This window comes from Elephas maximus, chromosome 4 (assembly GCF_024166365.1).
Source record: "Elephas maximus indicus isolate mEleMax1 chromosome 4, mEleMax1 primary haplotype, whole genome shotgun sequence".
Lineage (NCBI taxonomy): Eukaryota > Metazoa > Chordata > Mammalia > Proboscidea > Elephantidae > Elephas > Elephas maximus.
Window position 1 is genome coordinate 29131164 of NC_064822.1, and position 23957 is coordinate 29155120.

Genomic DNA, 23957 nt, shown 5'->3' on the forward strand with positions numbered 1-23957 from the left:
AAACCTCGTTGCCGTTGAGTTGGTTCTGACTCACACCGACCCTGTAGCACAGAGTAGAACTGCCCCACAGGGTTTCCAAGGCGCGGCTGGTGGATTTGAACTGCCAACATTTTGGCTAGCAGCCAAGCTCTTAATCACTGTGCCACCAGGGCTTCACAAAGCCATTGTTAGTCACATCCAAATATTTAACCGAGACTCAGATTCAGCTGCCTAGTGGGCCACAGGGTTTCAGGGGAAAGCCTGTACTAGGCTCAGGGGACACAAAGATTATTAAGACAGCTCTCGGTTCCCAGCGACCTCTCCTACCTCATCTCCTTCCTCTTCTCTCCTGACTTACTCTTACTGGTGGTACTGGCCTTCTCAGTCTTTCTTGAGCTTGCTAAGCTTGTTCTCGCTTCTGAGCCTTTGTACTTGCTGTTCCATTTTCCTGGAAAATTTTCCCCTCAAATATTTATTTGGCTCCCTCCTTCATTTGACTAAGGCCTCTGCTCACATATCGTCTCCTCAAAAGACCTTTGATGGCCATCTTGTAAACTAGCCCATTACCACTCCACTCTCTTGTCACTACATAATATTATAGTATATAAGTACAAGTTCATTCCCTACGAGAACACAAATAGTTGCATGAGGGCAAAGATTTTGCTTTAGTATATAGATAATAAATATTTGTTGAATTTGTTAACCATATGCTCAGAGGACAAGTCTAGGGAAATATCCAGTATTTGTTGCCATAAATTTTGGGCCCCAAATCCCAATGTTGAGGCATGGCCTTGGTGATTGGGGTCAGATGATGTTGGGCTAAATGGACCCCAGTATATCTAGTCTCAGGCCTATTCTGAAAACAAGTTCAGAGGTTTTCTTGGCATCCACCCAAAAGGCCTAAGATGGAGCCTTTCCCAAGAGGAAAGCAGTTACATGCCTTCTAACCAGAACAGCTGCTTGAGGGAAGAAAGAAGTAACCCAGAGACTTCAGAGGGAGAAAGAGAAGGGCATATTAGTTTTGAAATCCCAGCTCTAAACTCTTTGACATTCTACCAAAAGCCTTACCTTCTAGCTCTAAGGTCTACCAATTGGCCTTGGACTGGATCCTTTTGTTCTAACACTTTCCTCTTTGCGGGCAGAGTGAATGGAGTATGTGTGGAGGGACACTGACCAGAGATGAACGAGGATCATTATACCCAGGGATCCCCAGCTAGTAGATCTTCCCCATGCCCTGGGCACTCATGCTTTCAGCGATCCTAGAACCAACGGTCTTCCCCTTGTCCTCCTCTTTCTCTACACCCCTCAAACACTCCCGCTGACTTGCCTCCTATACATCTTAAGATTTGAGGTTCTTGATAGCTACATCTGCCTTAGAAAGACACGTTGCCCTTGTTCTTGTTTCTGCCCATCGAATGGTCTAAAAGAACAAATTCGGCTTTCTGGAGCATCTGAGTTACAAAGAAGTGTATACTCTGTGAAGCTGTCTCATTGATTTCTAATTATTATGATCTGGAGGAGACGGGACCACCCAGCCATGGTCTTAGAGACTCTGTGTGATTCAGAGCTGATGTGGCTCTTTACACAAAGCATTTCCGTGAAGCTGCTACATTATTATTCTCACCCAATTCTAACTGGTAGTTTAAAGCCACCCCACTGTGAGCTTGTGCCCTAAATATGTGCTGAAAGAAAGGAATGTTCTGTAGCAGGATTAAATTTCACATGAAAAGAGATCCAAAGGTGATATTTGGTGACAAATACAAACATCAGTGCTGAGTTTGTATTCAGATTAAGTGACCACTCTAATGGAAAGCACTTATTTGCATGACTTTAGGGTCCCAGAAGAGTGAAATAAAATTGTGCAATGGGGAAAGGTCATTTGAGACAAAATGACCTGGGTTGGATACCTGGCTCTGTTTGGGTAAGTTACTTTCTTGCTCTGAGCCATTGTCTGCTCAGCTGCAGTGACAAAGCCCATTTTAGCAGTGAGAAGTATAGATAATGTATGTAAAGTGCCTATAGATTGCTGGGCATTCACTAAGACCTGTTCCCATCGAGCTGATTCTGACTCACAGCGACCCTATAGGACAGAGCAGAACTGCCCCACAGGTTTCCAGGGCTGTAATCTGTATGGGAGCAGACTACCACATCTTTCTCCCCCATAACAGCTGGTGGGTTTAAACCACTGACCTTTCAGTTAACAGCTGAGTGCTTAACCACTGCACCACCAGGGCTCCTTGGGCACTCACTAGGTGCTCACAAAGCTGTGGCCCTTATTCTTCCCTTCTCCTGCCTACAGTGATACCATCCACAGGTCTCCCAAGCTATCTTAAGCAGAACTTTAAAATCTTCAAACAAAACGAATGTTAATACTCTATGTCTTAAACATATGCCATACGGAATACGTAGGGAAATCTCAAAATTATACGAGTAAATAAAGGATCTGAACCTTCCTAAGGCTGAGAATCCTTGAGTGGTGCTCTGGCACTCTGGGAGAGGGAGCACATCCATCCTAAGGAAACAATTAGCCCCCAGACATATTCCCTGACTCACAGCTTCCCCTGCTGCCTCCACCTTGTCTCTTTCTTCATGAGGGACACTGGGGAGAACCAATAACTAAAACCAATTCTGACTCATGGCGGCCCCATGTGTTACAGAGTAGAGCTTCTCCGTAGGGATTTCTTGGCTGTAATCTTTACGGAAGCAGATCACTAGGCCTTTCTTCTATGTAGCCGCTGGGTAGGTTCAAACAGCCAACCTTTTGGTTAGTAGCTGAGCACAAACCATTTGCACCACCAGGGACCCTTGGAAGAAGCAATAGGTAGCTGAAAACAATAGCAAGGTTACCTGCCATTTGTTGAGTGCCTACCAAGTGCCAGCACTCTGCTATACCATTATTATCTAGCTGCATCCTCTTAACACCCATATGAGCAAGGTGTCATAATCCCTACTTTGCTGATGGGGAAGAAATGAAGTAGCTAATCTGAGGTCACCCTGGAAGTTGGCAGAGCCAGGCCTATCATCATTTCTAGTTAATTCCAAACTTGTGGGCTTAACCACTAACCTGAAGAAAGCTGACTCTATCCAGTCCTTGCTGCTCTGACACTTGAAGCAAGGAAGAGTCAATCACAGGATGAGGAATGTGATCTCAGGGACACTGTGAAGGCCGGCTGTCCCCTGTAGACCACTCCTCCTTCCTTTTTCCCTTTAGTACAACATATGCTCCATGACAGCAGGCACCCATTTGTCCTGTTCTGTTCTCAGCTGTCTCCCTGGTGCCTAAGACAATGCCTGGCACGTAGTAGCACTGAGCGGAGGGAGGGAGGGAGGGAGGAAGGAAGGAAGGAAACAAGGAAGGAAGGAAGGGGAAGGGAAATGAGGGGAAAGGAAGGAAGGGAAAGAAGGAAAGAGGGAAGAAAGAAAGGATGGGAAGGGAAGGGGAAGGAAGGAAAAGAAGGGAAGGGAAGGAAGGAAAGGGAGGGAAGAAAGAATGGGGAAGGGAAAGAATAAAGAAGGGAAGAAAGGAAGGAAAGGGAAGGGGAAGGAAGGAAGGGAAAGAGGAAAGGAAGAAAGGAGGGAAGGGAAGGAAGAAAGGAAAGGAAGGGAGGAAGGAAAGGGAGGGAGGGAAGGAAGAAAGGAAGGAAAGGAAGGGGAAGGAAGGAAGGGAAGGGAAAGGAAAGAAGGAAGAAAGGAAGAGAGGAAAGGAAGGGAAGCGAGGAAGGGAAGAAAGGAAGACAGGGAAGGGAAGGGAAGGAAGGGAGGGAGGAAGGGAGCGAGAAAAGGGAGGAAGAGGGGAAGGGAGAAGGAAGGAGGGAAGGGTTGATTTTGTTCTCCAGTGGCTGGAATTGTGCTTCACTGCCTCATTCATTGGTCTCCTGTTGCAACGGAAACAGTCCCTGAGGAGGCAACACTTAAGTTTTACCGACTACTTACACTTCACCATGGCTTTCAGGCTCTTTCCTGAGAGTAGGCTTTGATGGGACTGAGTAGAGGATGAAATAACATGGAAGTGAAAGGAAGTGAAAAGGAGGCAGGAGTGCAGAAGCGGGGCCTGTAACCAGCTGCCGTGGAGTCCACTCCAACTCATGGTGACCCCATGGGTGTCAGAGTAGAACTGTGCTCCATAGCATTTTCAATGGCTGGTTTTTTTGGAAGTAGACAACCAGGCCTTTCTTCTGAGGAACCGTGGGGTGGACTCGAACATCCAACTTTTCAGTTAGCAGCTGATTGCATTAACTACTTGCACCACCCAGGGACTTCTGGAAATGGGGCACGGAGTGCTAAAGGTAAACTGAGTTCATGCCGCAATTTCACGTACTGTCATTTCTGTCAGCTCCTGCCTAATGGGAGCATTACATTGCGTGGGAGCTGCCTGTTTTCCAAGCTGCCCAGGTCACTGTGATTCTTTTTTTTAACTTAAAAAAGATTTATTTTTTGAACTAAAACTCTCTCAAACAGTGCTGTTATCCAGAAATCATTTTTCTAAAGCACTTATGACAATTACTTCCCTAAGAGCAGGCTGGGGTCATGAGGGGCCTCTGTAGGACACTGGTGATTGGCTTCAAGGAGACGCGGCTGAGACGGGCTGGTGTGTGAAGAGTGGAGAGTGAGTTAGTTATGGATCTGCTGAAAAAATTCCAGTGTCTCTTATGATTATGAACATTTTTCCTAAATGAGATTATGCTGTTTCATTGAAGGTATTTCTGGAAGAGCTTGTGCCACACAAGGAAATACGATAAATTTGGAATTAAGCTCCCGGCTTGGGCTTTCAAAGGATTCAGACCTGGAGATGTGAATCACTGAGCTGGAATCTTACCTTCTTTCAAAACTTACTCTCAAGAAAGGGTGAGAAACTCATCAGATTAAATTTGTGTCAAGCCTTTCCATCACTGACAATACAAGGAAGGTGATGAGATTCCAGCAAAGCATGGGTGTTGAATCAGACAGACTTTTAAGATCCCTTCCAATTCTGAGATTCTATGAATCTATACTTCTTTGGAAGAAAATAACTTCGCATGTCTTTACTCAGAGTTTAAATGCCAACTCTTGTTTCCACTCACTGATTTCTCCATTTCTAATGCAGTTCAAGCAATACCACTTGTTTAATGCAGTCCTTTTTTTCAAGTTTTGTAAGAAAACAGTTGATTTGAACAAAGAGGAAAATTCAGTAGCTTGCCCTCCTTATCAGCTAAGCAAAGTTCTAGTGTATGTTAGTGGCCAGAAAGGAGATGGGGAGGCAGAGTGGTGTGTGACAGAGAGAGCGTGAAGGGTCATTTAGAAAACAAAAGATGATACTTTCCTACCTGAATGTGCATAGTTTACAGCTGGATACCAGAGGACTAGAAGAGTCTTTCAATGTCATTTTCATCTCTAGGGCTCTGAACATGCCAAGTTATAAACTCAGTGTTCAGAACAGAAGAAAGGACAGTAAATTGGCCTTAGATCAGGGAACTGTATTAGTCCTAGAATAGTCAACATGCAAAATGGGATTTGAGAAAAGATGCTACAAATGAATTTGGAGCAGCCAGCTAGACAGCGGTGTTCAAGCCATCTGAACATGGTAGTTGAAAAAGCAGTGTTGGGATTGTTGGAGGCTGAGGCTGTAGATGTGGCTCTGCCATTGGTTGGCCATGAAATCTTGGGCTAAGCATCTTCCCTCTCTAGGGCTTGGTTTCCTCATCTATAAAATAAGGTTGTTGTTCCTTTTTGAAATTACCTAACATTTATGTAGAGCCGAGCCCACCCATCAGCACTGCGGAAGAAAGTCCTGATGATCTGTTTCTGTAATGATTACAGCCAAGAAAAAAAACTCTGTGGAGCAGTTCTGCTCTGTAACACAAAGGGTCACCATGAGTTGGAATCAACTCCATGGCAACGGGTTTGGTTTTTGGTTTCCTATGTGCTGGAGGTAAGTTTTAAAAAGTTATTTCATGGTCCCAAAGTCTTGGGTCTTGGAAACCTCTCAAAGAGATGAGGAGAAGCACCACCTGAAGCAGCTCTGCCTTAGCCATTGACCTTCCTTCTCCTCACGGGCTTCACACAGTAGTCCTTCCACTAAACTTTCTCCCTGCAGGCCAAGCAGTTCAGCAAAGAAATCTTGATACAAGGATTGAAATAGGTTAGTCTGCAGAAATGACATTTGAGAAATGACTTGGGAATTTTCTTCAGTCTGTATAGGTCTATTTCTGGGTCTGGGAAGACCAAGGGAATATGTGCTCTGGCCTGAAGCAGGAAGGACCCACACTAAATGATGAATAGAAGGTAATGGCTGGGCCCCAAGGTCTAGAGCCCAGAAGGAAGTAGAGATGAGGACTGTATTACCTCTTCATTTGGAGCCTCAAGGGCAGGGCACCGGTTTAAGAGCTCCTCTGGCCAGAATGGTTTCCATCAAGTCTTTAAAGAGACAGAGGAGAGCTTCAAAAGAGCTTTGAAAGCCCTCTCCCACTCAATCCTCAATGTTAATGAGGAAAACTGGAGAGGTGGTTGGGGCACTAACAGTTTAGCATCATCTTCACACTAAGGAGATCAAACAGTTGGAGCTCAACTACTAACCTAAAGGTTGGTAGTTACAAACCACCCAGTGGCTCCATGGAAAAAAGGGCTGGCAATCTGCTTCTTTAAAGATTACAGCCAAGAAAACCCTCTGGAACACATGGAGTCGCCATGAGTTAGAACTGACTCAGGTTTGGTTATTTTGTATTTACTTTTTTTTTTAAGTTTACATTGAGGAAAGAGTTCACGGCAGGAATTTGATCCAGGAGGTATATAATTAATTGATGAGCTGTGGTTTACAAAACTTGATTGCTGGATCTTTTCATCTTATTTCTACAGTAGTCACTGGGGCCAGAAATGACCACTGGTTTGCGAGTCAGGAAACAACGTTTGAACCAGGCTCTGTTGGTGGTGGTGGTTGCTGCCAAGTCGATTCTGACTCATGGCGATCCCACGTGTGCAGAGCAGAATTGCTCCATGGGATGTTCAAGGCTGTGACCTTTTGGAAGCAGGTCACCAAGCTTGTCTCCCAGGGTCTCTGGGTGGGTTTTAAACCATCAGCCTTTCTGTTAGCAGTGCAGTGCTTAACCATTTGATCCACTCAGGGACTCCTTGAGCCTGGTTCTACCTTACCTGACTGCGAAACCTCTGGCAACCACTAAGCCCAGCTAGTGTCTGCTTCTTCACTTTCAAAATGCTGATAACAAACTCTGCTCTTCCTCCCCCACAATGCTGCTATGAGAATCCGTGTGTGCTTACATATACTGGAAGCATTTTGGAAACTTAAATAGTAATCAGATATTACACACTAGAAAAATAATTCATTTGTAAAAAATGATAAGCCTTCAGTTAGAACCAATTGATATTTTTGGAAATGTTCATAATTTAAATGTTCTTCTATAATTATGTACACAGATAGAGATCCAGGAAGGAGGAGGGAGAACCGAATTGAAGGGTTGTTTTATAGCTGAATTGCCTTTCTTTCCTTTAGAAATAAAGAAGTAGCCCCCAAGTTTGCAAAATCAAGAAAAGAAGGCATAGCAAAACTATCCTCAGACTACACAGCCTGGACTTTCAGGGTAAGGCTAAGCCAATTTACAGCAAGCTCGAGCCTGAGAAATCAGAGTGATGGCCAGCAGAGAGCACAGGCAGCTTGCTGAGGGATCCATTTTGTTTCAAGTTGTGCAAACAGCATGGATGTCAAAAGGGAAACATGCCCAATACAAGATCATCTTGGTTTTTTGAGGCTGAGAATGTAGTAACTTTAACTACATAGAGGTCCAAATCCACTTCAGAGAAATAGTAATCGGAAAAAAAAAAGAGAAAAAGAAACTACATCTTGTGTTTATGCCCTTGGAGAAGCTGAGAGATGAGTAAGAGGGTAGGGGTACAAGGTATAGTAGGCACGATAATGCCCTGCCACCCCCCAAGATATCTACATCCTAATCTCCGAGACCTGTGGATATGTTACTTTACATGGCAAACAGGACTTTGCAGGTGTGGTTAGGTTAAGATCCAGAGATTATTCTGGATTATTTGAATGGACCCAAGGTAATCGCCAGGGTCCTTATAAGAGAAAGAGAGGTGGGAGAGTCAGAAAAGAAGCTGTGACAATGGAGTCAGAGATGAGAAGGAGAGGGAGAGAAATGAAAATGCTGTGCTACTGGCCTAGAAAATAGAGGAAGGGGCCACAAGCCAAGAGAAGCTTCCTCTAGAAGCTGAAAAGGCAAGGAAACAGATTCTCCCCTAGAGCCTCCAGAAGGAACCAAGGTCCTGCCTGACTATTTTAGACTTCTGACCTCCAGATTGTTCAGTGGTAGATCTGAGATCCACTATGGATCCCTGCTCCTCCTGACTGTGACCACCTTAGAGGAGGCCGGAGCCTCTCTATACGCCCCCTCTCTGCTCTCCCCTTCTCCAATTTCACCAGCAAACACGGGGCTTACTGATTTTCCGTGAGGCAATTGGCTTACAGACCCTAGGCTACTTGCAGGCAGAGGCTGTGAATTACACGCAGGCAATACTCATCTAGCACCTATCCAGGAACAGGTCTCTGGTTAGTCACAGGCACTACCGGGCAGGAGAGTTCTAAACTAAGATGCTGCTCAAACAGCTGCAGTGTGGCCTTGTGCGGTTGGCTGCTTTCCCCTGGCTTGTGAGAGAAAGCTGGTTTACCAGACCACCTGAAGTGGTTTAGCTCAATTTGCACGAACAAGGTGGGCCTGTTTTTTTCAACGCCCAGGTGATAGTAAGGAGAAGTGCATGAATTTTCTGAAAGGCCACTGAAAGTAAGGACTATGCCATGGGGTTCAACAAGGAAGACCGGCGCTGTCAGCCTCCTGTCCAGCCAGTAGCCTGGAGTAGACTGGAGTCCATGTTCAGCTGGCCCAGGGACCAGACATGATAGACCCCAGTGCTATTTCTATACAAGGTAAAACTATGATCAAGTCAGCGAAAGCTTAACATTACATGTTTCAAGGCACCATGATCAGCTGACTGAATTTTCGAACAGAAAGATTACACCAAGAAAATACTCTGGAGTTTTGAGTTGTGCAGGCACAGAGTCAATGACTCAAAAAAGTTCAAGCCACTCTGCCCTCCCTCCTCCCCTCTCCCCAACACATATTATCACAGAGAAGTGAAGGGTAAACATTATGGATGTTGAAAAAATTCTGCTTTATCTTTCACTATCTTCCTAAATTTCAAAGAGACAAGGAAGATACCCCGTCATACCAACCACTCAGCTGTTCTTCCCCCTCACTCTCTCCCAAGGTGTGTATTCCAGAAAGGGAATCTCTGGGGATAAAGCATGCCCAGATAGCTTTCCTTCATGGTGGGGATTAAAGAATACACTCTTAAATTTGGGAAGAATGGAAACACGTACATGTTCGGATGTGAAGGCAATGAGCCTGGGAACGGCGGCCATTCCTTTCTCCTTGACTTCTGGGAATGCCTTGAAGCGCGCAATCAGCATGGCGTACATGTTAGATATGGCTCCACCTAAAGTGCACAGCAATAGAGTTACCTTCCTGGTCATTATCCACATCATTTCACATGCAAGCAACATTCCTCATTTCTAGTGATCTCGAGCCCTCCTCAGACTCAAAGGCAAGAGCCAATAGAGTTCAGAGAAGGCAGATTGGGCCCAACCATAGCATGAATGCTGCCCCTCCAAACCCCGTTCCTTCACGAAGATAAATTGCAATAGATTCTGCTCCTTGCACTTGGATTGAGACAAATCAGTTGCCATTAATGGTGTGGGGTGTTACTCAACAGTCTTAGAGAAGGTAGGATAATGATCCAAACCCATCTCATCACACTCGCCTGTGAATTCCCCAAGAACGTTCTTCCCTTTTGAAGACATCATTGAAATGTAACTGGAATGGTGAACAAAATCTTATTTTGCAATTATAGGGAAACACACAATTAAGGGAAATTTAAGCTTATATTGAATTAGTTTTTCTGTGTCATCCTAAAATTGTCAGATTTCATACCATATGTTGAGTCTCACTTGACAAGCAAAAAGTGAGCTTTCCCCAGGGTTGTTGGGAAGCTGAGGATTTTTTTTACCCAGGAAAAACACAGATTGTTATGAATACAAATGAATATGCTGGCATGGAAGGCATGAGACCAGGAAGCAAAACGATAGTCTATCTCCTCTTCCCATCCAAGGGGGACACGCCCAGGCCCTGCCATCATGTGGGTGCACTGAGCTTCCTTCCATTCTGGTGGCTGTGAACAGAAGGGTCCTCTGTGTCAAGGTCAGTGGGCCATGCAGAGCTGTGACCTTTGCCTCATTAGCCTGCCTGGCACAAAGCGGTAATCACCCAGGTCCTGAGCTCTGGCATCGGTTAGAACAAGGGGAATTCCTATCTCCTCTGGACCCCAAAGACATGGGACATGCAGAATCCAGGTCAGGACTGCTCTGAGCAGATGCCCTGCCTAAAGGCTGACTGTGTCAGAAATTGTTGGGCAAGGGATCAGCTTTTAAAGGAACTTTCACTCTAGCTCATGGCTAATCTTGGCACCACTGACATTTGGGGCTGGAAAATTCTTTGTTTTGGGGGGCTGTGCATGTCCTGTGCATTATAGGATATTTAGCAGCACCCCTGGGTTCTACCCACTAGGTACCAGTGCCACCTCCCCCTGCCCCCCAAGTCCTGACAGTCAAAAATGTCTTTAGACATTGCTGAATTTCCCATGATTGAGAACCAATGCTCTAGCTGTTCTTCTCAGAAACGCTAGGGAAGAGGGGTGGGGGTGGGGTGGGGAAAGAAACAAGGGAAGACATACACAAAGAAAGTACACTGCACAGGGCAACTGCCCAAGAACCTTCCAGCCCACCTTTTCAAGCCAGCCCATCCTCTGTTTCAAGGCTCAGCAGCCCTGAGAGAAGCAAGCAGCTTCTGGGCCTCTAGATAAAGCATACTTGGCCGAGCTGAACTGCCAAAGAGGATTCTTTCTCCAGGCGTATGTTTTTCTGGGGCATGTGGGTCATCAGACAAACCAGGTAGCAGCCCTGTCAGCCCCCTTGGCCAAGGTTTCAGGGTCAGCGAGTGCACCTGTTTTCTCCCCACTCCTGGGAACCAGCAAAGGAGAGGCCAGGCTGCTCCCTGTTCCCTTAGAGGCAGCTCAGTCCCGCCACCAACCACATAAAAAGGAAGGAGAATAAAGGTAGCAATGATGTTGATCTCTGAACTCTACCTAATTCTTCATGAAAGCCACCTGAGAAGCCTCGGTTCTAGGCAACGATGACAAAGCCACCTTGACATGGGATGGTTGGTTCCCCAAAGGAAAACTAAATACTACCTTCCCTACAAAATAAACCGGTTACTATTGAGTCATTTCTGACTCACGGTGACCCAACGTGTGTCAGAGTAGAACTGTGCTCCAGAAAGTTTTCAGTGGCTGATTTTTCGGAAGTAGATTGCCAGGCCTTTCTTCTGCTACAAAATAAAGGCTGGTTTAAATTCATCACAGCTGTGTTCAATGACTTAAAAAAAAAAGACTAACATTTCCATCCATTTAACTAACACTTTTCCCTTTAGCCCCTGAAAAATTATGCTATATCTTTAAAAACATAAAACAAAATAGTAGATCTGAGCTTGTAGGCAAACCTGCTTAATTGAAACCCTGGCCTTGAGGCCACTGTTGCCTGTTCACCAGTTCTTCTTTCCCCCTTTTCCTTTATTCCCCTCGGTGTCCTCATCCTCTTTGTAGATTTGCTGAGAAGAGATCAAGACTTGGCCTTTGCTAAGGCTAGCATAGGTCCCTGGGTGATGCAAATATTTAAGTGCTGGACTACTAGCAGAAAGGTTGGTGGTTCCAACCCATCCAGAAGTGCCTTGGAAAAAAGGCTGGTGATCTCCACCTGAAAGATCACAGCCTTGAAAACCTTATGGAGCACATTTCTACTCTGATTGACATGCGGCTGCTGTGATTTGGAATCAACTCGCTGGCAACCAACAACAACAAGCCCGGCATAATGGCAGGCATGGCTCTGGCCTCTCCAGTGGGGTCAGTATCAGTGTTCTGAACCCTGGGGGAACCTCCACTCCCTTCTGAGGGTCCCTCCCTCTTGCACTGCTTAGGTGATGGTCTGCAGACCAGGTTTCCTCGCCATGAGTCAGTGGCTTGCTCTTCCCATTCCCTTCCTAACTTCCATTTCCTCTCTGCATGAAACCCAGATGACACACAGACCCAGGATTCAAGGGCAGGGCTTTTTGTTTTGGGCTGGAAGAGATATAAACAATGGAGCTTAGAATGCAATGGTTAGTGACAAAAGGCAGCATGAAAAAGCTTAAATGGCATGATAAAGAAGAGAAGGAATGAGAAACCTCTTGAAGAAATCATTGCCCCCTTTTTTAGGTCTAGGAAATTCCCTCCTGAGACACCCTCTGGCCTCCTTGAAATCAGTGTAAATCAGCTTCTCTGCTTGTTATGTGAGAGTGGTAGATGGTGTCTGTGTTCTGTGAAATAGATCTGCTTTGTTATGCATCCTCGAACAGTGAACGCTTTATTAAATGATGACACCCTTTCCCTTTCGCTCATCCTGGGGAGAGCATCAGAGAGTGATGTTTCCCTTATTTGGAATCTTTATTGCTTTGTTCCACAGGATCCACACATCCTGCATACAGAACCACAGTAGAAGTCCCAGGGAAGTGTCATCTCTGATTACGCTCTTTATGAACATAAATTACTAAAGCACGGGGTGTTAGCTCGGAGGCGTGGCCAGTGGCCATACACACTTAATCACGCTCATTCTTTTGATTAACATAAAGCCTGTTTAACCTCAGCTGAAACGTTGACCAGATATTTAATCCTTCCTAGGTGCACGATGAGGCACTGCGTATCAGAAGAAAAACACGAAGAAAGGTTGAAATATCACATACCAGGAGAAAATATCCCGTCGCCGGAGCCCCCTGACCAGCCGATGATCTCTCTCATTTTCTTTAGTGTGACATATTCCAAAAGCACAAATACTGGAGCAATTTCATAGGTAAACCTGAAATGTAGTAATGGCCACATTTTATACATAAAAATCAAAGAAATAATCCACCATTTACAATACCTACAGAACCCTTTCAGCCGCTACATTCATAAATGTTACGATTGTAACATTCATCAGACAGAAAATAATGTCTTCCAGAAGGCTTGCCTGATTTTCCATATCCCTGCAGTCAAGAGCTTAAATTATTGGCAAACTGCACAAGGAGCGTTTATCATACTGAATAAAGAACACCACAGAGTAATACCATTTAAAAATCTGGTCCCATTTCTTTCACATTATACACAGTTATAAATCCAAATGCCAAAAAAGGCCCTTTTGTGTTTTAAAATTTTTGGATAGATTTGATTGCCTGAAAGCTATTTCAAGACTATTTTCTATCAAGCTAGAACAAACACTCATATGCTTCTGAGGCTCATATTACTATTTTAGGGGCTACTTATAACAGGAGATTTTAACACAGGCGTTAAAGCCTACAGAATCACACTAATAACTATCCCGGATTACACAATAACACATTTAGCTACTTACATATTAGTATTTGCTGTTGATGTCAGCCAGTCGGCTGCTAATCCAACCATATCCAATCCAGTGGAAAGTTGATTGAAATATCTGGGATGCCCTGAAAAAAATGGAACACCACATTCAGGATTGCATCCAGTGGAAAGAAATGCCTCTCAAACACATGATTTTTCTAGCTAAAAAGCTTTGACAGATCCTCCCAACACGGGAAATCCATATGCAGAAACACACACACACACACACACACACACACACACGTGCATGTATAAAAAAAGCATTTCCCTCTAACAAGAGACACTACTTTGGGTTTTGGTATCTCTTAAAGCACCATTTTCTTCAAACATACCCTATAAAAAATAACAAATGTGATTTGTAATTGGGACATCAGTTTATTTCCTACCATTCTTTCAATATATTTGCAAATTAAAAATGCTCCTGCAATCTAAAGCAACTCAGACAGGCCACTTCCTGTTTATACTCATGTTTCTAAAAACCCCTTTTTGTTGTAGTTGTTCTGATAATTAGTCCTATCATGACATCCGAGAGGCATGCCAACATTCATAACAACATCAGTGACAAATGGTTGATGATTACAAAAGACAGGGCAAAGATGAGAAAATAGGACACTCTGCTGAGTGACTTGCCCTGGATTCAGAAGGTGATGATTGTCTGAAGACGGCATGGATAAAGCCAATGCTTGTCAATTCCTCTCTGGCAGAACATCTGGATATAAACAAGAGAGCTTCCTCCTAGTCGCGATGTAAAATAAAGCTGAATACAGCCAACATCACTGTCTTGTCAGCATGATACATGAAGATATATTCAATGGACTCGTCGGTCCATTAGCAAAGCTTATCTAATTAACTTCTAGATTTTGCTAAAACTCTCTCAAGGGGGTTATCATCAGAATACTCTCAAGGCTATTATTTAAAATGTGATTACGAATATCTCATTAGAATTCTGTTTCCCTATTTTGTCTCATAAAAGCCTATCTATAATTTGGGGATTTGCTTAGCAACAAAAATTTGGGGGAGAGTAACAATTATGGAAATAGAATCTGATAAAAAAAAAAATATCTGCCATTCACTGGACACCTGTCTAAAGCCTGGGGATGTGATAGTCCCTCATGGTCAGCATGGAAAAACAAGATAAAGGGAGGCAGTAGGGAAGTCAGGGACAAAAGTCAACACACAGTTATCTTCCAGACTGGAGTGCTCTCTTATCAGTCTCAGGCATGTGGCTAGAGAATCAGACACTGAGGAGAGATAGGAGCCAAGAGAGAGCACGTTTTAAAAGGGCTTGGGATTGGTGCATCTCTTGTCCATTCTCCGTCACTGTTTTACCTCCCTATGGCCCTGCACAGTGCCCCTTCTATCCTTTTGCTCTTTTCCAGGCCCTCTGATGCTGACCCTGTCAGTTCACCCATCCTCCTCAAAAAGCAAAAAAGCCTTCCTGGCTGCTGCTGCCGCTGCCATCTGGAACAGCCCCCCACTCCTCTCTGCCTCATTGACTCCCCATTTCATTACAGCTCACTGCTGAAGTCATAGCCACCTTCCCTCCCCATGCTCCTTCATTACTCTTTCCCTAAGCCTTTTCTTAGAGTGGGGGAAATTAATAAGGATTAGCAGATCTATCCATTAATCTACTCTCCCAATCCATGTGAATTTCTGGATGAATCGTGTGTCTATTATCCCACTCTATTTAACTCTGTGGAAACTTTGGTATGAAAAACTCTTAAAGTTGAGGGGGATTCCAAGGTGTGTGTTGTGACCCCAGAATATCCAAAGGCCAATCCACCCTATGACCACCTTTGGTACACTGTGCAGACAGTTGATGCTTCCGTTGCTTGCTCTCCCTTATTCTGTGTTTTTTATGACCTTGGTCGGCCATTTCACCTGACTCTTTCCTGCCTCAAAATTTTGGTTCACTGACAAGCATTTGCAAATATGGAAGATAGTCTGACGGGTCAGAGCAACATGCCCTCTTGATTTCCGCAGAAATATTCCTCTAATTACGTTTGCTCTCATTCTGTGACCCCTATAGGCTGTCTCATAGGGTTGCCCAGCGAATCCAGCCAAGGCTCAGTGAGAGAAAGGGCGTGAGAAGCCTGCCTCAGAGTCTATGCAACCGAGTGTCCCAGCAGCCCTGGGCACTCAGCTACTGCCGCTGCTGCCCCCTGGGCCCCTGCGCTGAGAACACTGGCAGGCGGTGCTCAGGAACCTGGTGCCACACACACCCTCCCCAGCCAGCAGGACCTCAAGTCAGACGTCATATTGCAATGCAGGCAACTGCCCCGCCTCTGGAAAGCTCCCCACAGTTTAGCAAATGAGCCCTGAAGGATGCTCAGACTCTGCATATAACCGGTCCCAGGCAGGTGTGACCCTGGTGCCCACAGTTAGTTGGGGAGGGAGCAAAAGTTAGTCCAAAGTGCTCTTTATGTTCTGGCAAAACAGACACAAGAACGGTCTGGTTCAATGGCACTCCAATTTCCTTTGTCTGATGGTTTGGTTTAAAGATTCAAGAAAACGTTAGCCCCTCTCTCCCCCTACCGAATCTGATATCCCCTGCAAATGCCAACTATTCCAGCATTCTATCCTCTCTGCTCGACAGCACTGGGTTATCCTCTCTGCAGTTTTTGGTTCCAACATTTCTTCCAGGGATAATTTTAACAATACACAAAAACTTCATTTGAAGGCATTTTCCTACTGCCTGCGCCTCACTCCCCTCTGAGCATGAAACCTAAGTGGAAATCAGGTTAAGGACTCTCAGCAGAAACCAAGAGATAACATGTATCTTATAAAAGAATCTCCGGAGAAACACTACATGCCTGAGGGTAGCAGCGATGGTAACTACCCTGACAGACTCTGAATAGCCCTGGTTGTCAGATGTAACAGTTATAGCATAAAAATCTATAAACGTCAGCTGAAAAGAGAAGGGGATTGCTGTTAATTCTCTGAAATGTCATTTTGGGGGAAAGGCCAGAAGTCTAAGCAAGGTATGAATAATATAGAAATATTGAATTCATATGGATATGCCTTGCTTAGAAAACCCAGCTTAATCAATCATATTTTTTATGTGAATTCAAATAAAATGCACGAAAGTTACCCTTGACTAGCACTTAGTCTTACAAGCATTACCGCAAAGTCTATGTATTGAATTGATACATCTTTTCCCGCCACTAAACGGAACATTGTTGGGCAGGACAATTACTTTCATTGACTTGCAATTCCCATTATCTTAACTCCTTAAATTGCATTTCAAACACCACCAGCTTTTAAAAATGGATACGTAAAACATGTCTGTAGATTCTTTTTAGTTTGGTAGCAATAAAAACAACAGGTAGCAATTTACTATTAGCACTTAAATATTCAGTTAGTGGAATGGGTCATGCAAAAATGAATTACCAGCGATGTTCAGGTTTGTACACACAGATACATGAAAAATTGGGGGAAAAATATTTTCATGCCTGGAATATACATCATGTTGGTTTCCCCGAGCATTAATAAAGGATATCTAATAAGCCTTCAAAAATCATACTCCACTGACTGAGTTTGATAAAAATCGCCTTGTTAAATGCCTTTTTCTGTGTGTCTAGTTCTAAAACTATATAATCTCACAAAAGTGGATACGGATAATCAGGACACAGGCTTTCCAAGGCTTCTTCTATGTATACCTTTTGTCACTGTTGGCATAAAGGTGTAAAACAGCTCAAAGTTGCACGGTAAGCAGCCTTAAAACTTCTGTTATTGTTGATTAGAATGATACTAATTCATCAACAAAATTTTTACAATATAAACAGATCAAGTAACAATGGTAATTAAAGTTCATGGAATATTTTACATTTTTATTTGTCAGCAAATCTTTTAAAGGCTTCAAATCAATGTAAATCCACAAATTCTTTTTTTCTCCAGAAAGTCATTCATATTTATTTTTATTGCTCTGTGAATCACCATGCCAACATGTATTAGGATGATTAGAGACAACACAGAAGACAAGGGGAAAATCATGACTGGGGCAGAAATGAATAGCTGACTTTGTGTTGATGAAATGAAAGCAGAGAATGTGCCCAGACAAATGTTACACCAGGGGCTATAAAATGGATAGAGTGTAAAGGATATTGTGAAAAACCAATATTCAGTCAACAAAATACATTTAAAAAAATGGCCCTAAGGAGATCCGTTTTTTTTTTTTCTTTTTGGTTTTATCTTACCTGCTCCGTGGCTGTAAAGGACACACGACATGTCTGAATCACTAAGCTAGTCTATGTGCGTCTTGTGTTTTCTTTTGTGTACACTTCTTTAAAAATAGAAAGCAACCAGGAATTCAAATTTGAAAGCTTGGGTTTTTGAGAAAATGTCAAAATATTATCCTTTTGTTTCAGTGATTACACAGGATAATTTGTCCTGTTTCTGACCTTTTCCAGGCCAAGGAAATCACCAGCGTGCACACGGTATTTGGGCTTTTGTTTGGGTCCTGCTTTTTGAGCTTTCATTTCCATACCTCCTTCCTTTCTTCATTTTGGGTCGTTTTTACTGGCCTCTGCTGACAAACGGTCGCTTCTACACCAGTGGTTAATCTCCATAGCCAAATATGTGCAGTGTAAAACCTGACCATCTATACTTCATACTACAGCTAAAGTCTCTAATGTTACCAACTTCAGAAGCAGTCACACTATAGCAGAGGGTGCTTTTTGTTTTTAATCTTTCCAATGATGACTACTTTTTAAACAATGACTGAAAATAACTTTGCCATCCTGGCAAGTATCAGTAACTCCATAAAACACAAAACAGTTCTATAGAAAAAAATCCTAAATGAAAAAAGTTTTATTATTTCTGATTAGACAATACCTGTTTTAATTGCATATTTTAGAGTTGTTCGGCAATTCGTCAAAATTTCCTCCAAATTTTGTGGCTGGTCTGCTAATTCCCAATTATACTCTTGAAGAAGCTCATTAGGGTAATGGAAATCAATGACTTTGGTTGATCTATCGAAACTTTTCACCACATACTGAAGCAAAATGTCCATAACATCTTGCAGAAACGCCAAAGTGGGCCTTTCTCCATTGCAAGCCGGCAGCAAGTCTAAAGAATGGAATAAAAACACCGCATTTTAATTGCACTGTGGACATAATTCAGGCCCGATCTTGGTCTAGCAATTTGTCTCTGAACTAAGAAATTTCATGCACAAAAAAGCTTTGGAAATGCGGAGCATTTTCTTTAAAGGAAAGCATTTTTCAATGACAAAGGGCATAAATGAGAAAAATTACATCCCCCCAAAATTAATTATTGCATGTCAATTAATAACTTATTAAAATTTTTTTTTCTAAGACGACTGCCATTCATCTATTTCACAGGCGTTAGTCCTAAATGTCATTTCTCAGTAAATCATCTCGAAATGTTTCTGGGAATGTTTGAGGCATATCTTCGGCAAACCAGACAAAATGGAGCATGCAACATTAAGGTTCTCTGGCCCATTACGAAGACCGTTGTTTCCAAAGTCAATGTGTGTGTGCGCGCGCATGTTTGCGTGACTGATGGTTTAAGCACACAGGCGCAAAGCTTCGCGCGCAGGTCTCACACGAATGGAACTGTTCTGTGAAATAATTCTTGCCATCTAAAGACTCAGAAAATCCCAGCAATGCTGAATTCAGTGGCACGGGATCTGGAAACCGAGCCCCACAAGAGGCTTCAGCAACACTGGGGAGCCGACGTCCAGCACTGGCACGCGTGGGCGCCTCGCTCAGCCGCAGCCCCTCGGGCCGCTTTTGGGGAAGAGCGCCGCGGCGCCACAGCCTCCTTGGAACGCGGCGCCCAGGGCCGCGCAGGGGCCGGGGTCCGGGCTCGGAAGGATTTCAGCCTGAGATTTAAGCAGAGCCCGCCTGCGTCCGCCACCTCGCTCCTCGGGTCGAGTTTCCAGCGCCGGGTCCCACTGGGGCTGCGCCGGGCGGGGCAGCGGCGCGCCCCAGGCCCGGCCCGGCGCCTTTACCTGTTGCGTGCAGAAACGTGTAGTTGACGTCCGCCTTGGGGCAGCTGCAGGGCTTCTGGTCACAGGCGCAGACTGCCTTCCGAGCGGCGGCCCGCGAGGGTTCGCTGCCACCGCTCTCCGCGGGCTTCTCTGCGTCTCCGTAGAGCAGGGCTGGGCAAGGACACCGAACGCGAGCTTTGGTTAGCCGCCCGCCCCGCACGGCTGCCTAGGCCCCTCCCGCCCCTAACAAAGAAACCCCGACTTCGCTGCGGAGGACACCGGAGGTGAGAAAGCAGCGTGGCCCCCGCAGGCCCCGCGGCGCCCGGCCTTGCTCGGCTCCCCCCTCCGCCTTTCCTGGGACTCGGGCACTCACCGCACAGCTTGTTTCCGATGCCGCCGGTGAACTTCTGGGCCACCTGGCACCAGGCTCTCGCTGGAGGCAGAGACAGGCAAGCAGACAGCGAGGCAGAAAGAAAATAGCAGACGGACGTGTGAAATTTTGTTCTATTTGAGCAACGTCAGTAAACCCTCGGTGGGGAAGGGACCGCCCGCCTCTAGCGTGACCGCCCGGGGCTCGGCTCGGCCGGCATGAGCCGAGTGTGCGCGGGGACTCTCGGTTCAGCGATTTGCGTTCTAAGGAGAAACCCACACCTTCCCTGCCTCGCTCGGGCGAGTTTCCTGGACACCGACGCTGTCCACTTCCTCACAGACTCTCCTTTTAGACAAGCAGTCTCTCCCCTTCCCCATATTTCCTTTCTCCACCGCCACTATGTCCCTCCCTAGGGTTCACACAACAAGGTGGTAGTAGCGCCTTAAGCTCACGGAATTCGATGTCGGGGAGATACCGCCGTCTTTGGGTGGTTGTCACAGACTTCGGCATAAAGGACCCGAGTCTCTTTGGGTGTCTTCCCCGTGGACATGGGGCTGCGGGTGGGGTGGGGGCATCAAGGACCAACCCCAAGAACAGGGATTAGCGTCCAAATAAGTTTCCAGCTGCAGGTGGAAAAACCTCCTTCGTCTTTTCTCTAGCCATGCAAACCTCAGTCCTCGCACAAAGCTCGCCTGCTGCACATCCCGGTTCTCCTACCTGTGCCAGGGTTCTCGGGATCCCCAGAGCCATCTTCGGACCCGAAGGACCAAAAGCCGGAGCCAGGAGATGCCATCGGCGCTGCGAGACTGGAGCAGGTCGCCTCTGAGTGCGAACTGCCTGCGAGCTGCCCTCGGCTCGGCCCCGCGCTTGCGCGCGTGCGTGTGGCTGGAGGAGGGCACCGAGCGGGTACTGGCACGATCGCGCAGCAGAGGGTGGGTGTCACACAGGGACAGGAAACGTGCGTGTCTGCGTGTGGTTGTGCGCGTGTGTGTGGTGGGGTTAGGGCTTAGAGACGTGGCAACGTTCTGGAAGCCGTGGAGGTGGGGGGTTAAATAGGGAAGGACATCGAGGGGTCCTTGCAGCCTGGAGGTGGGAAAGCGCTGAGCCACCAGAGAGAATTTGAGGAAAGGGAGCGCCGTAAAGCTGGGTGAGGGGGCGGCAGAGAAAAAACAAAAAAAGGGAGCGGGAGGGAGCTGAATCGTGAGATTGTGAGGCAAACGGTTTGCGCGAGTGGGTGGGAGGAGTACAGGCTGACACGGGAAGCGAGTGTGAGGCCAGCCCCGGCAGGCCGGGATGCGCTGTCCAGGGTGCTAACGTGGACCGCTGTTCGCCGGCCTCAGCGAGGGCCACAGTAGAGAGACCTTGGCAAGACTGGAAGGGTGGCCAAGACGAGCTTTATACATGCATCGCTTGGCTTATTATTTGAGGTCTGGCTCTCGCTGCCGAGAAGGAGGCGCAAATGCGCCGGCTTCCTCCATGAGGGTGCTGAGGTCGCTGCGACCTGGAGAGCCTGGGTCACTGGGTTGGAATCAGCCGCCGTTCTGAGAGGGGACAGTGGGGGAAGGACATCTACGGCCCTGATAGGCTCATTTCAGCGACTAAGTAGAGCCTAATGCCTGCCTTCTGCGCCGCGCCATCCCTGGAGGCGCACCATTCGGGCATCAGCCGTCCAGGTTTTGACTGACGGCTGGGGAGAAAGACTGCTGATTGAGGCAATTAAAATCCATGCTGGAGTCTATCATCGAGGACCCCGGGCTGGGGGGAAAAGAAAACGAATAGAAACTTATTGGAAGGGGTCGGGAGAGAGGCCAAAGGCAGCCGGGATGATGGCCCATGGAGGATGAATCCGGGTTATTTGGTGACCTCGGCCAAAGGAGGTGTGGAAGGGCCCACTGCTTATGTGTGACAGGAATCTGTGTGTGCGTGGGAGGCGTGCACAGGGTTCCCAGCTGAGCAAGCTGGGCTTTCCAGATCTGAGGCGCAAGGAAGGCACCGCCAGTTGGGACCTCATTTTAGGGGGCCTCAAGCCAATCCTGCCTGCCCTTGCCCCCCTCCCCCCACTTACGGTATGCGGGAAGAAGGCAGATATTCACTATTTCTGACTGCCTGGTGGAAAGGGGGAGAAAGTCAGAACCTCTCCTGACTCTTGTCTGACAATTTCTTGTCTCTAAGAGCGGTTAAACAAAGGGAGGGCGCTTTCGGAATTTGGGGTCCCGTGGGTTCGCGTTGCTTCCTTGGCGTTCCAGACCAACGTCAAGCACACCTTGCAGCCCCTGGGCTCGCTGAGAGAGGACGAGGGTGACCCCGACGGGAAGGGGCTGCGACCAGCCTCCTGCCGCGCTGCCTGCCCGAGACTAGGACGAAAGCCTAGCACTTCCATTGTGTTCACAAGTCGTTCTTTCTCAGGCCTCCTGAACCACTCCCCTGAAGCTGCTGTCGAAGCACAGACCCGAGGATCCTCCAGTCTGTGCTCGACCCTCACTTAAAAGGGGCGTCATCCCGCCCGGCGTAACTGCGTGCCGGCGCAGGTCCTGTACCTCCGGGTATTTGGCAACCTGATCAGTTTTCTCCACAAAGCTTTGTCACCTTCCTACGTGCCGGAGCCAGGGGTAGGAGAGCTCGGAGGAGCCGTAGAAGCCGCGCGGAGTGAGCTCTGTCTAACACCCAGGCCAGCCTGCGGGCTCGCGGTGGGCATACACTCCGGCCTCAGATCGGCTGCTCTTTTCAGCTCTCCCGGCTCCGAAGCTCCACCCGACACAACTAACAACCCCAGGGGTGTGAAGACTTCCTGCTTCGGCCGTCTGCACCGTGGGCAGGGCAGTTGCACAGCTTTCGCCCTAGCAGCGCAGATCCAAGTCAGAGAGAGCTGTTCTTTGTCCAGCAAGTGTTTCGCTTCAAGCCAGCAGCCTGGGTTTGCAGAGTCTTTCTGGCTATGGTTAAGCAGTCGAAAAGATAAAAGTTCTTAACAGCAAGAGTTTAAACACACACATACACAAAACCCCCAAGGAAGAAATGGATTAAAACATGAAGGTACAAGTCCCAACACCCGAATATTATATATTTTTAATGCGGTGATGTAAAATGCTTCTGTTTAAACTCCATTAACTCCGGAGTTCTTTGAATCTAATCGTGGCATTTACATTTTTTATTTGAACACACCCTACTTCAGCCCCAGACAGATCTGATTTGTCTCTCCTTAACGCCGTCCCTCTTTCGACGGTAATTTGCTTTATAAAGACTTTCATTTCGCAGAAGAGCCCACTCCCCCCTCTCTACTGCTCGAGGTTGGACATAACAAAAGAACTCTGGGAGGTAATAATTACAGTCATTAGTTCACAAAGGAGGCAGCCACCAAAGGCGAAGAGGAGGCGGACCAGGGCTGGGGAAAAGCTTTCGAAGGCACTTCCTCGATTAAGGGGAGAGGGACCCAGGCTTCAGTGGCCGCCAGCCGAGACGGTTTCCTCGGATGCTCTTATTTCTTGTCGGTGGTGTGTTTACCTGGACATCGCGTCGCAGGCGAGATTAACAAAGAGCGCTTGCCACAATTATTCCCGTGTCCTTTCCGTGCTAAAATGTCGAACGGAGAGGAAAAGAGGGAGAAAGAAAAAGGAGAAAAACCAAAGAAATACAAAAGAAAAAAAAAAAAAAAAAAAAGGAAAGCCAAGACACTGCACTCTTTCACTTCGCCTTTGCCACAGTTCATTCCTACTTTTTTTCAAAGCCGAGATTTTAGGGAAGATGCTTGTTGCCTCCCCATTCATAAATGAAGAGGCCGGGCTGCTAGGGCTCTGATCTGCGGCAACCACGCTGGACACCTGGATTGAAGGATGGTCCTGGCAGAGAAGGGGAGCTCGTTTTTTTTTTTTCTCCCCCGAGGGCCCCCGGGTGGTGGATGGACAGGTGGGTAGGGGCAGAGAAGGCCTGGCCAACCACCCCCCCCCCACAGGCGCCTTCTCCCTCCCCTGTCTTAGATGACCCCTTGCTTCCATCAGCGCTTGGGTCAACCCCTGCCCCGCGGCAGCCCTGCCATCAGTCTGCACCCCAGGGGTGATTCCTTCCTCCTGCTGCCAGGGGGCCACTGCACCAGTGGAGGGCAAGAGCCAGGTCCAGAGCGCACTTGGA

At 46.6% G+C, this 23957-nt stretch overlaps 1 protein-coding gene across 1 annotated transcript in view; it reads right to left on the reverse strand.

Moving 5' to 3' along the window:
- Window positions 1-20628, reverse strand: part of GAD2 (glutamate decarboxylase 2) — an 82811-nt gene extending 62183 nt beyond the window's left edge. The window contains exons 1-7 of the mRNA XM_049885221.1: window positions 20553-20628; window positions 19839-19898; window positions 19487-19636; window positions 18349-18582; window positions 13511-13601; window positions 12864-12976; window positions 9356-9471 (exon numbers count right to left, since the gene is read on the reverse strand). Of these exons, the coding sequence (XP_049741178.1) occupies window positions 9356-9471; window positions 12864-12976; window positions 13511-13601; window positions 18349-18582; window positions 19487-19636; window positions 19839-19898; window positions 20553-20628 (840 nt within the window). The remainder of the gene's footprint in view (window positions 1-9355; window positions 9472-12863; window positions 12977-13510; window positions 13602-18348; window positions 18583-19486; window positions 19637-19838; window positions 19899-20552) is intronic.
- Between the last annotated feature and the right edge of the window lie 3329 nt (window positions 20629-23957).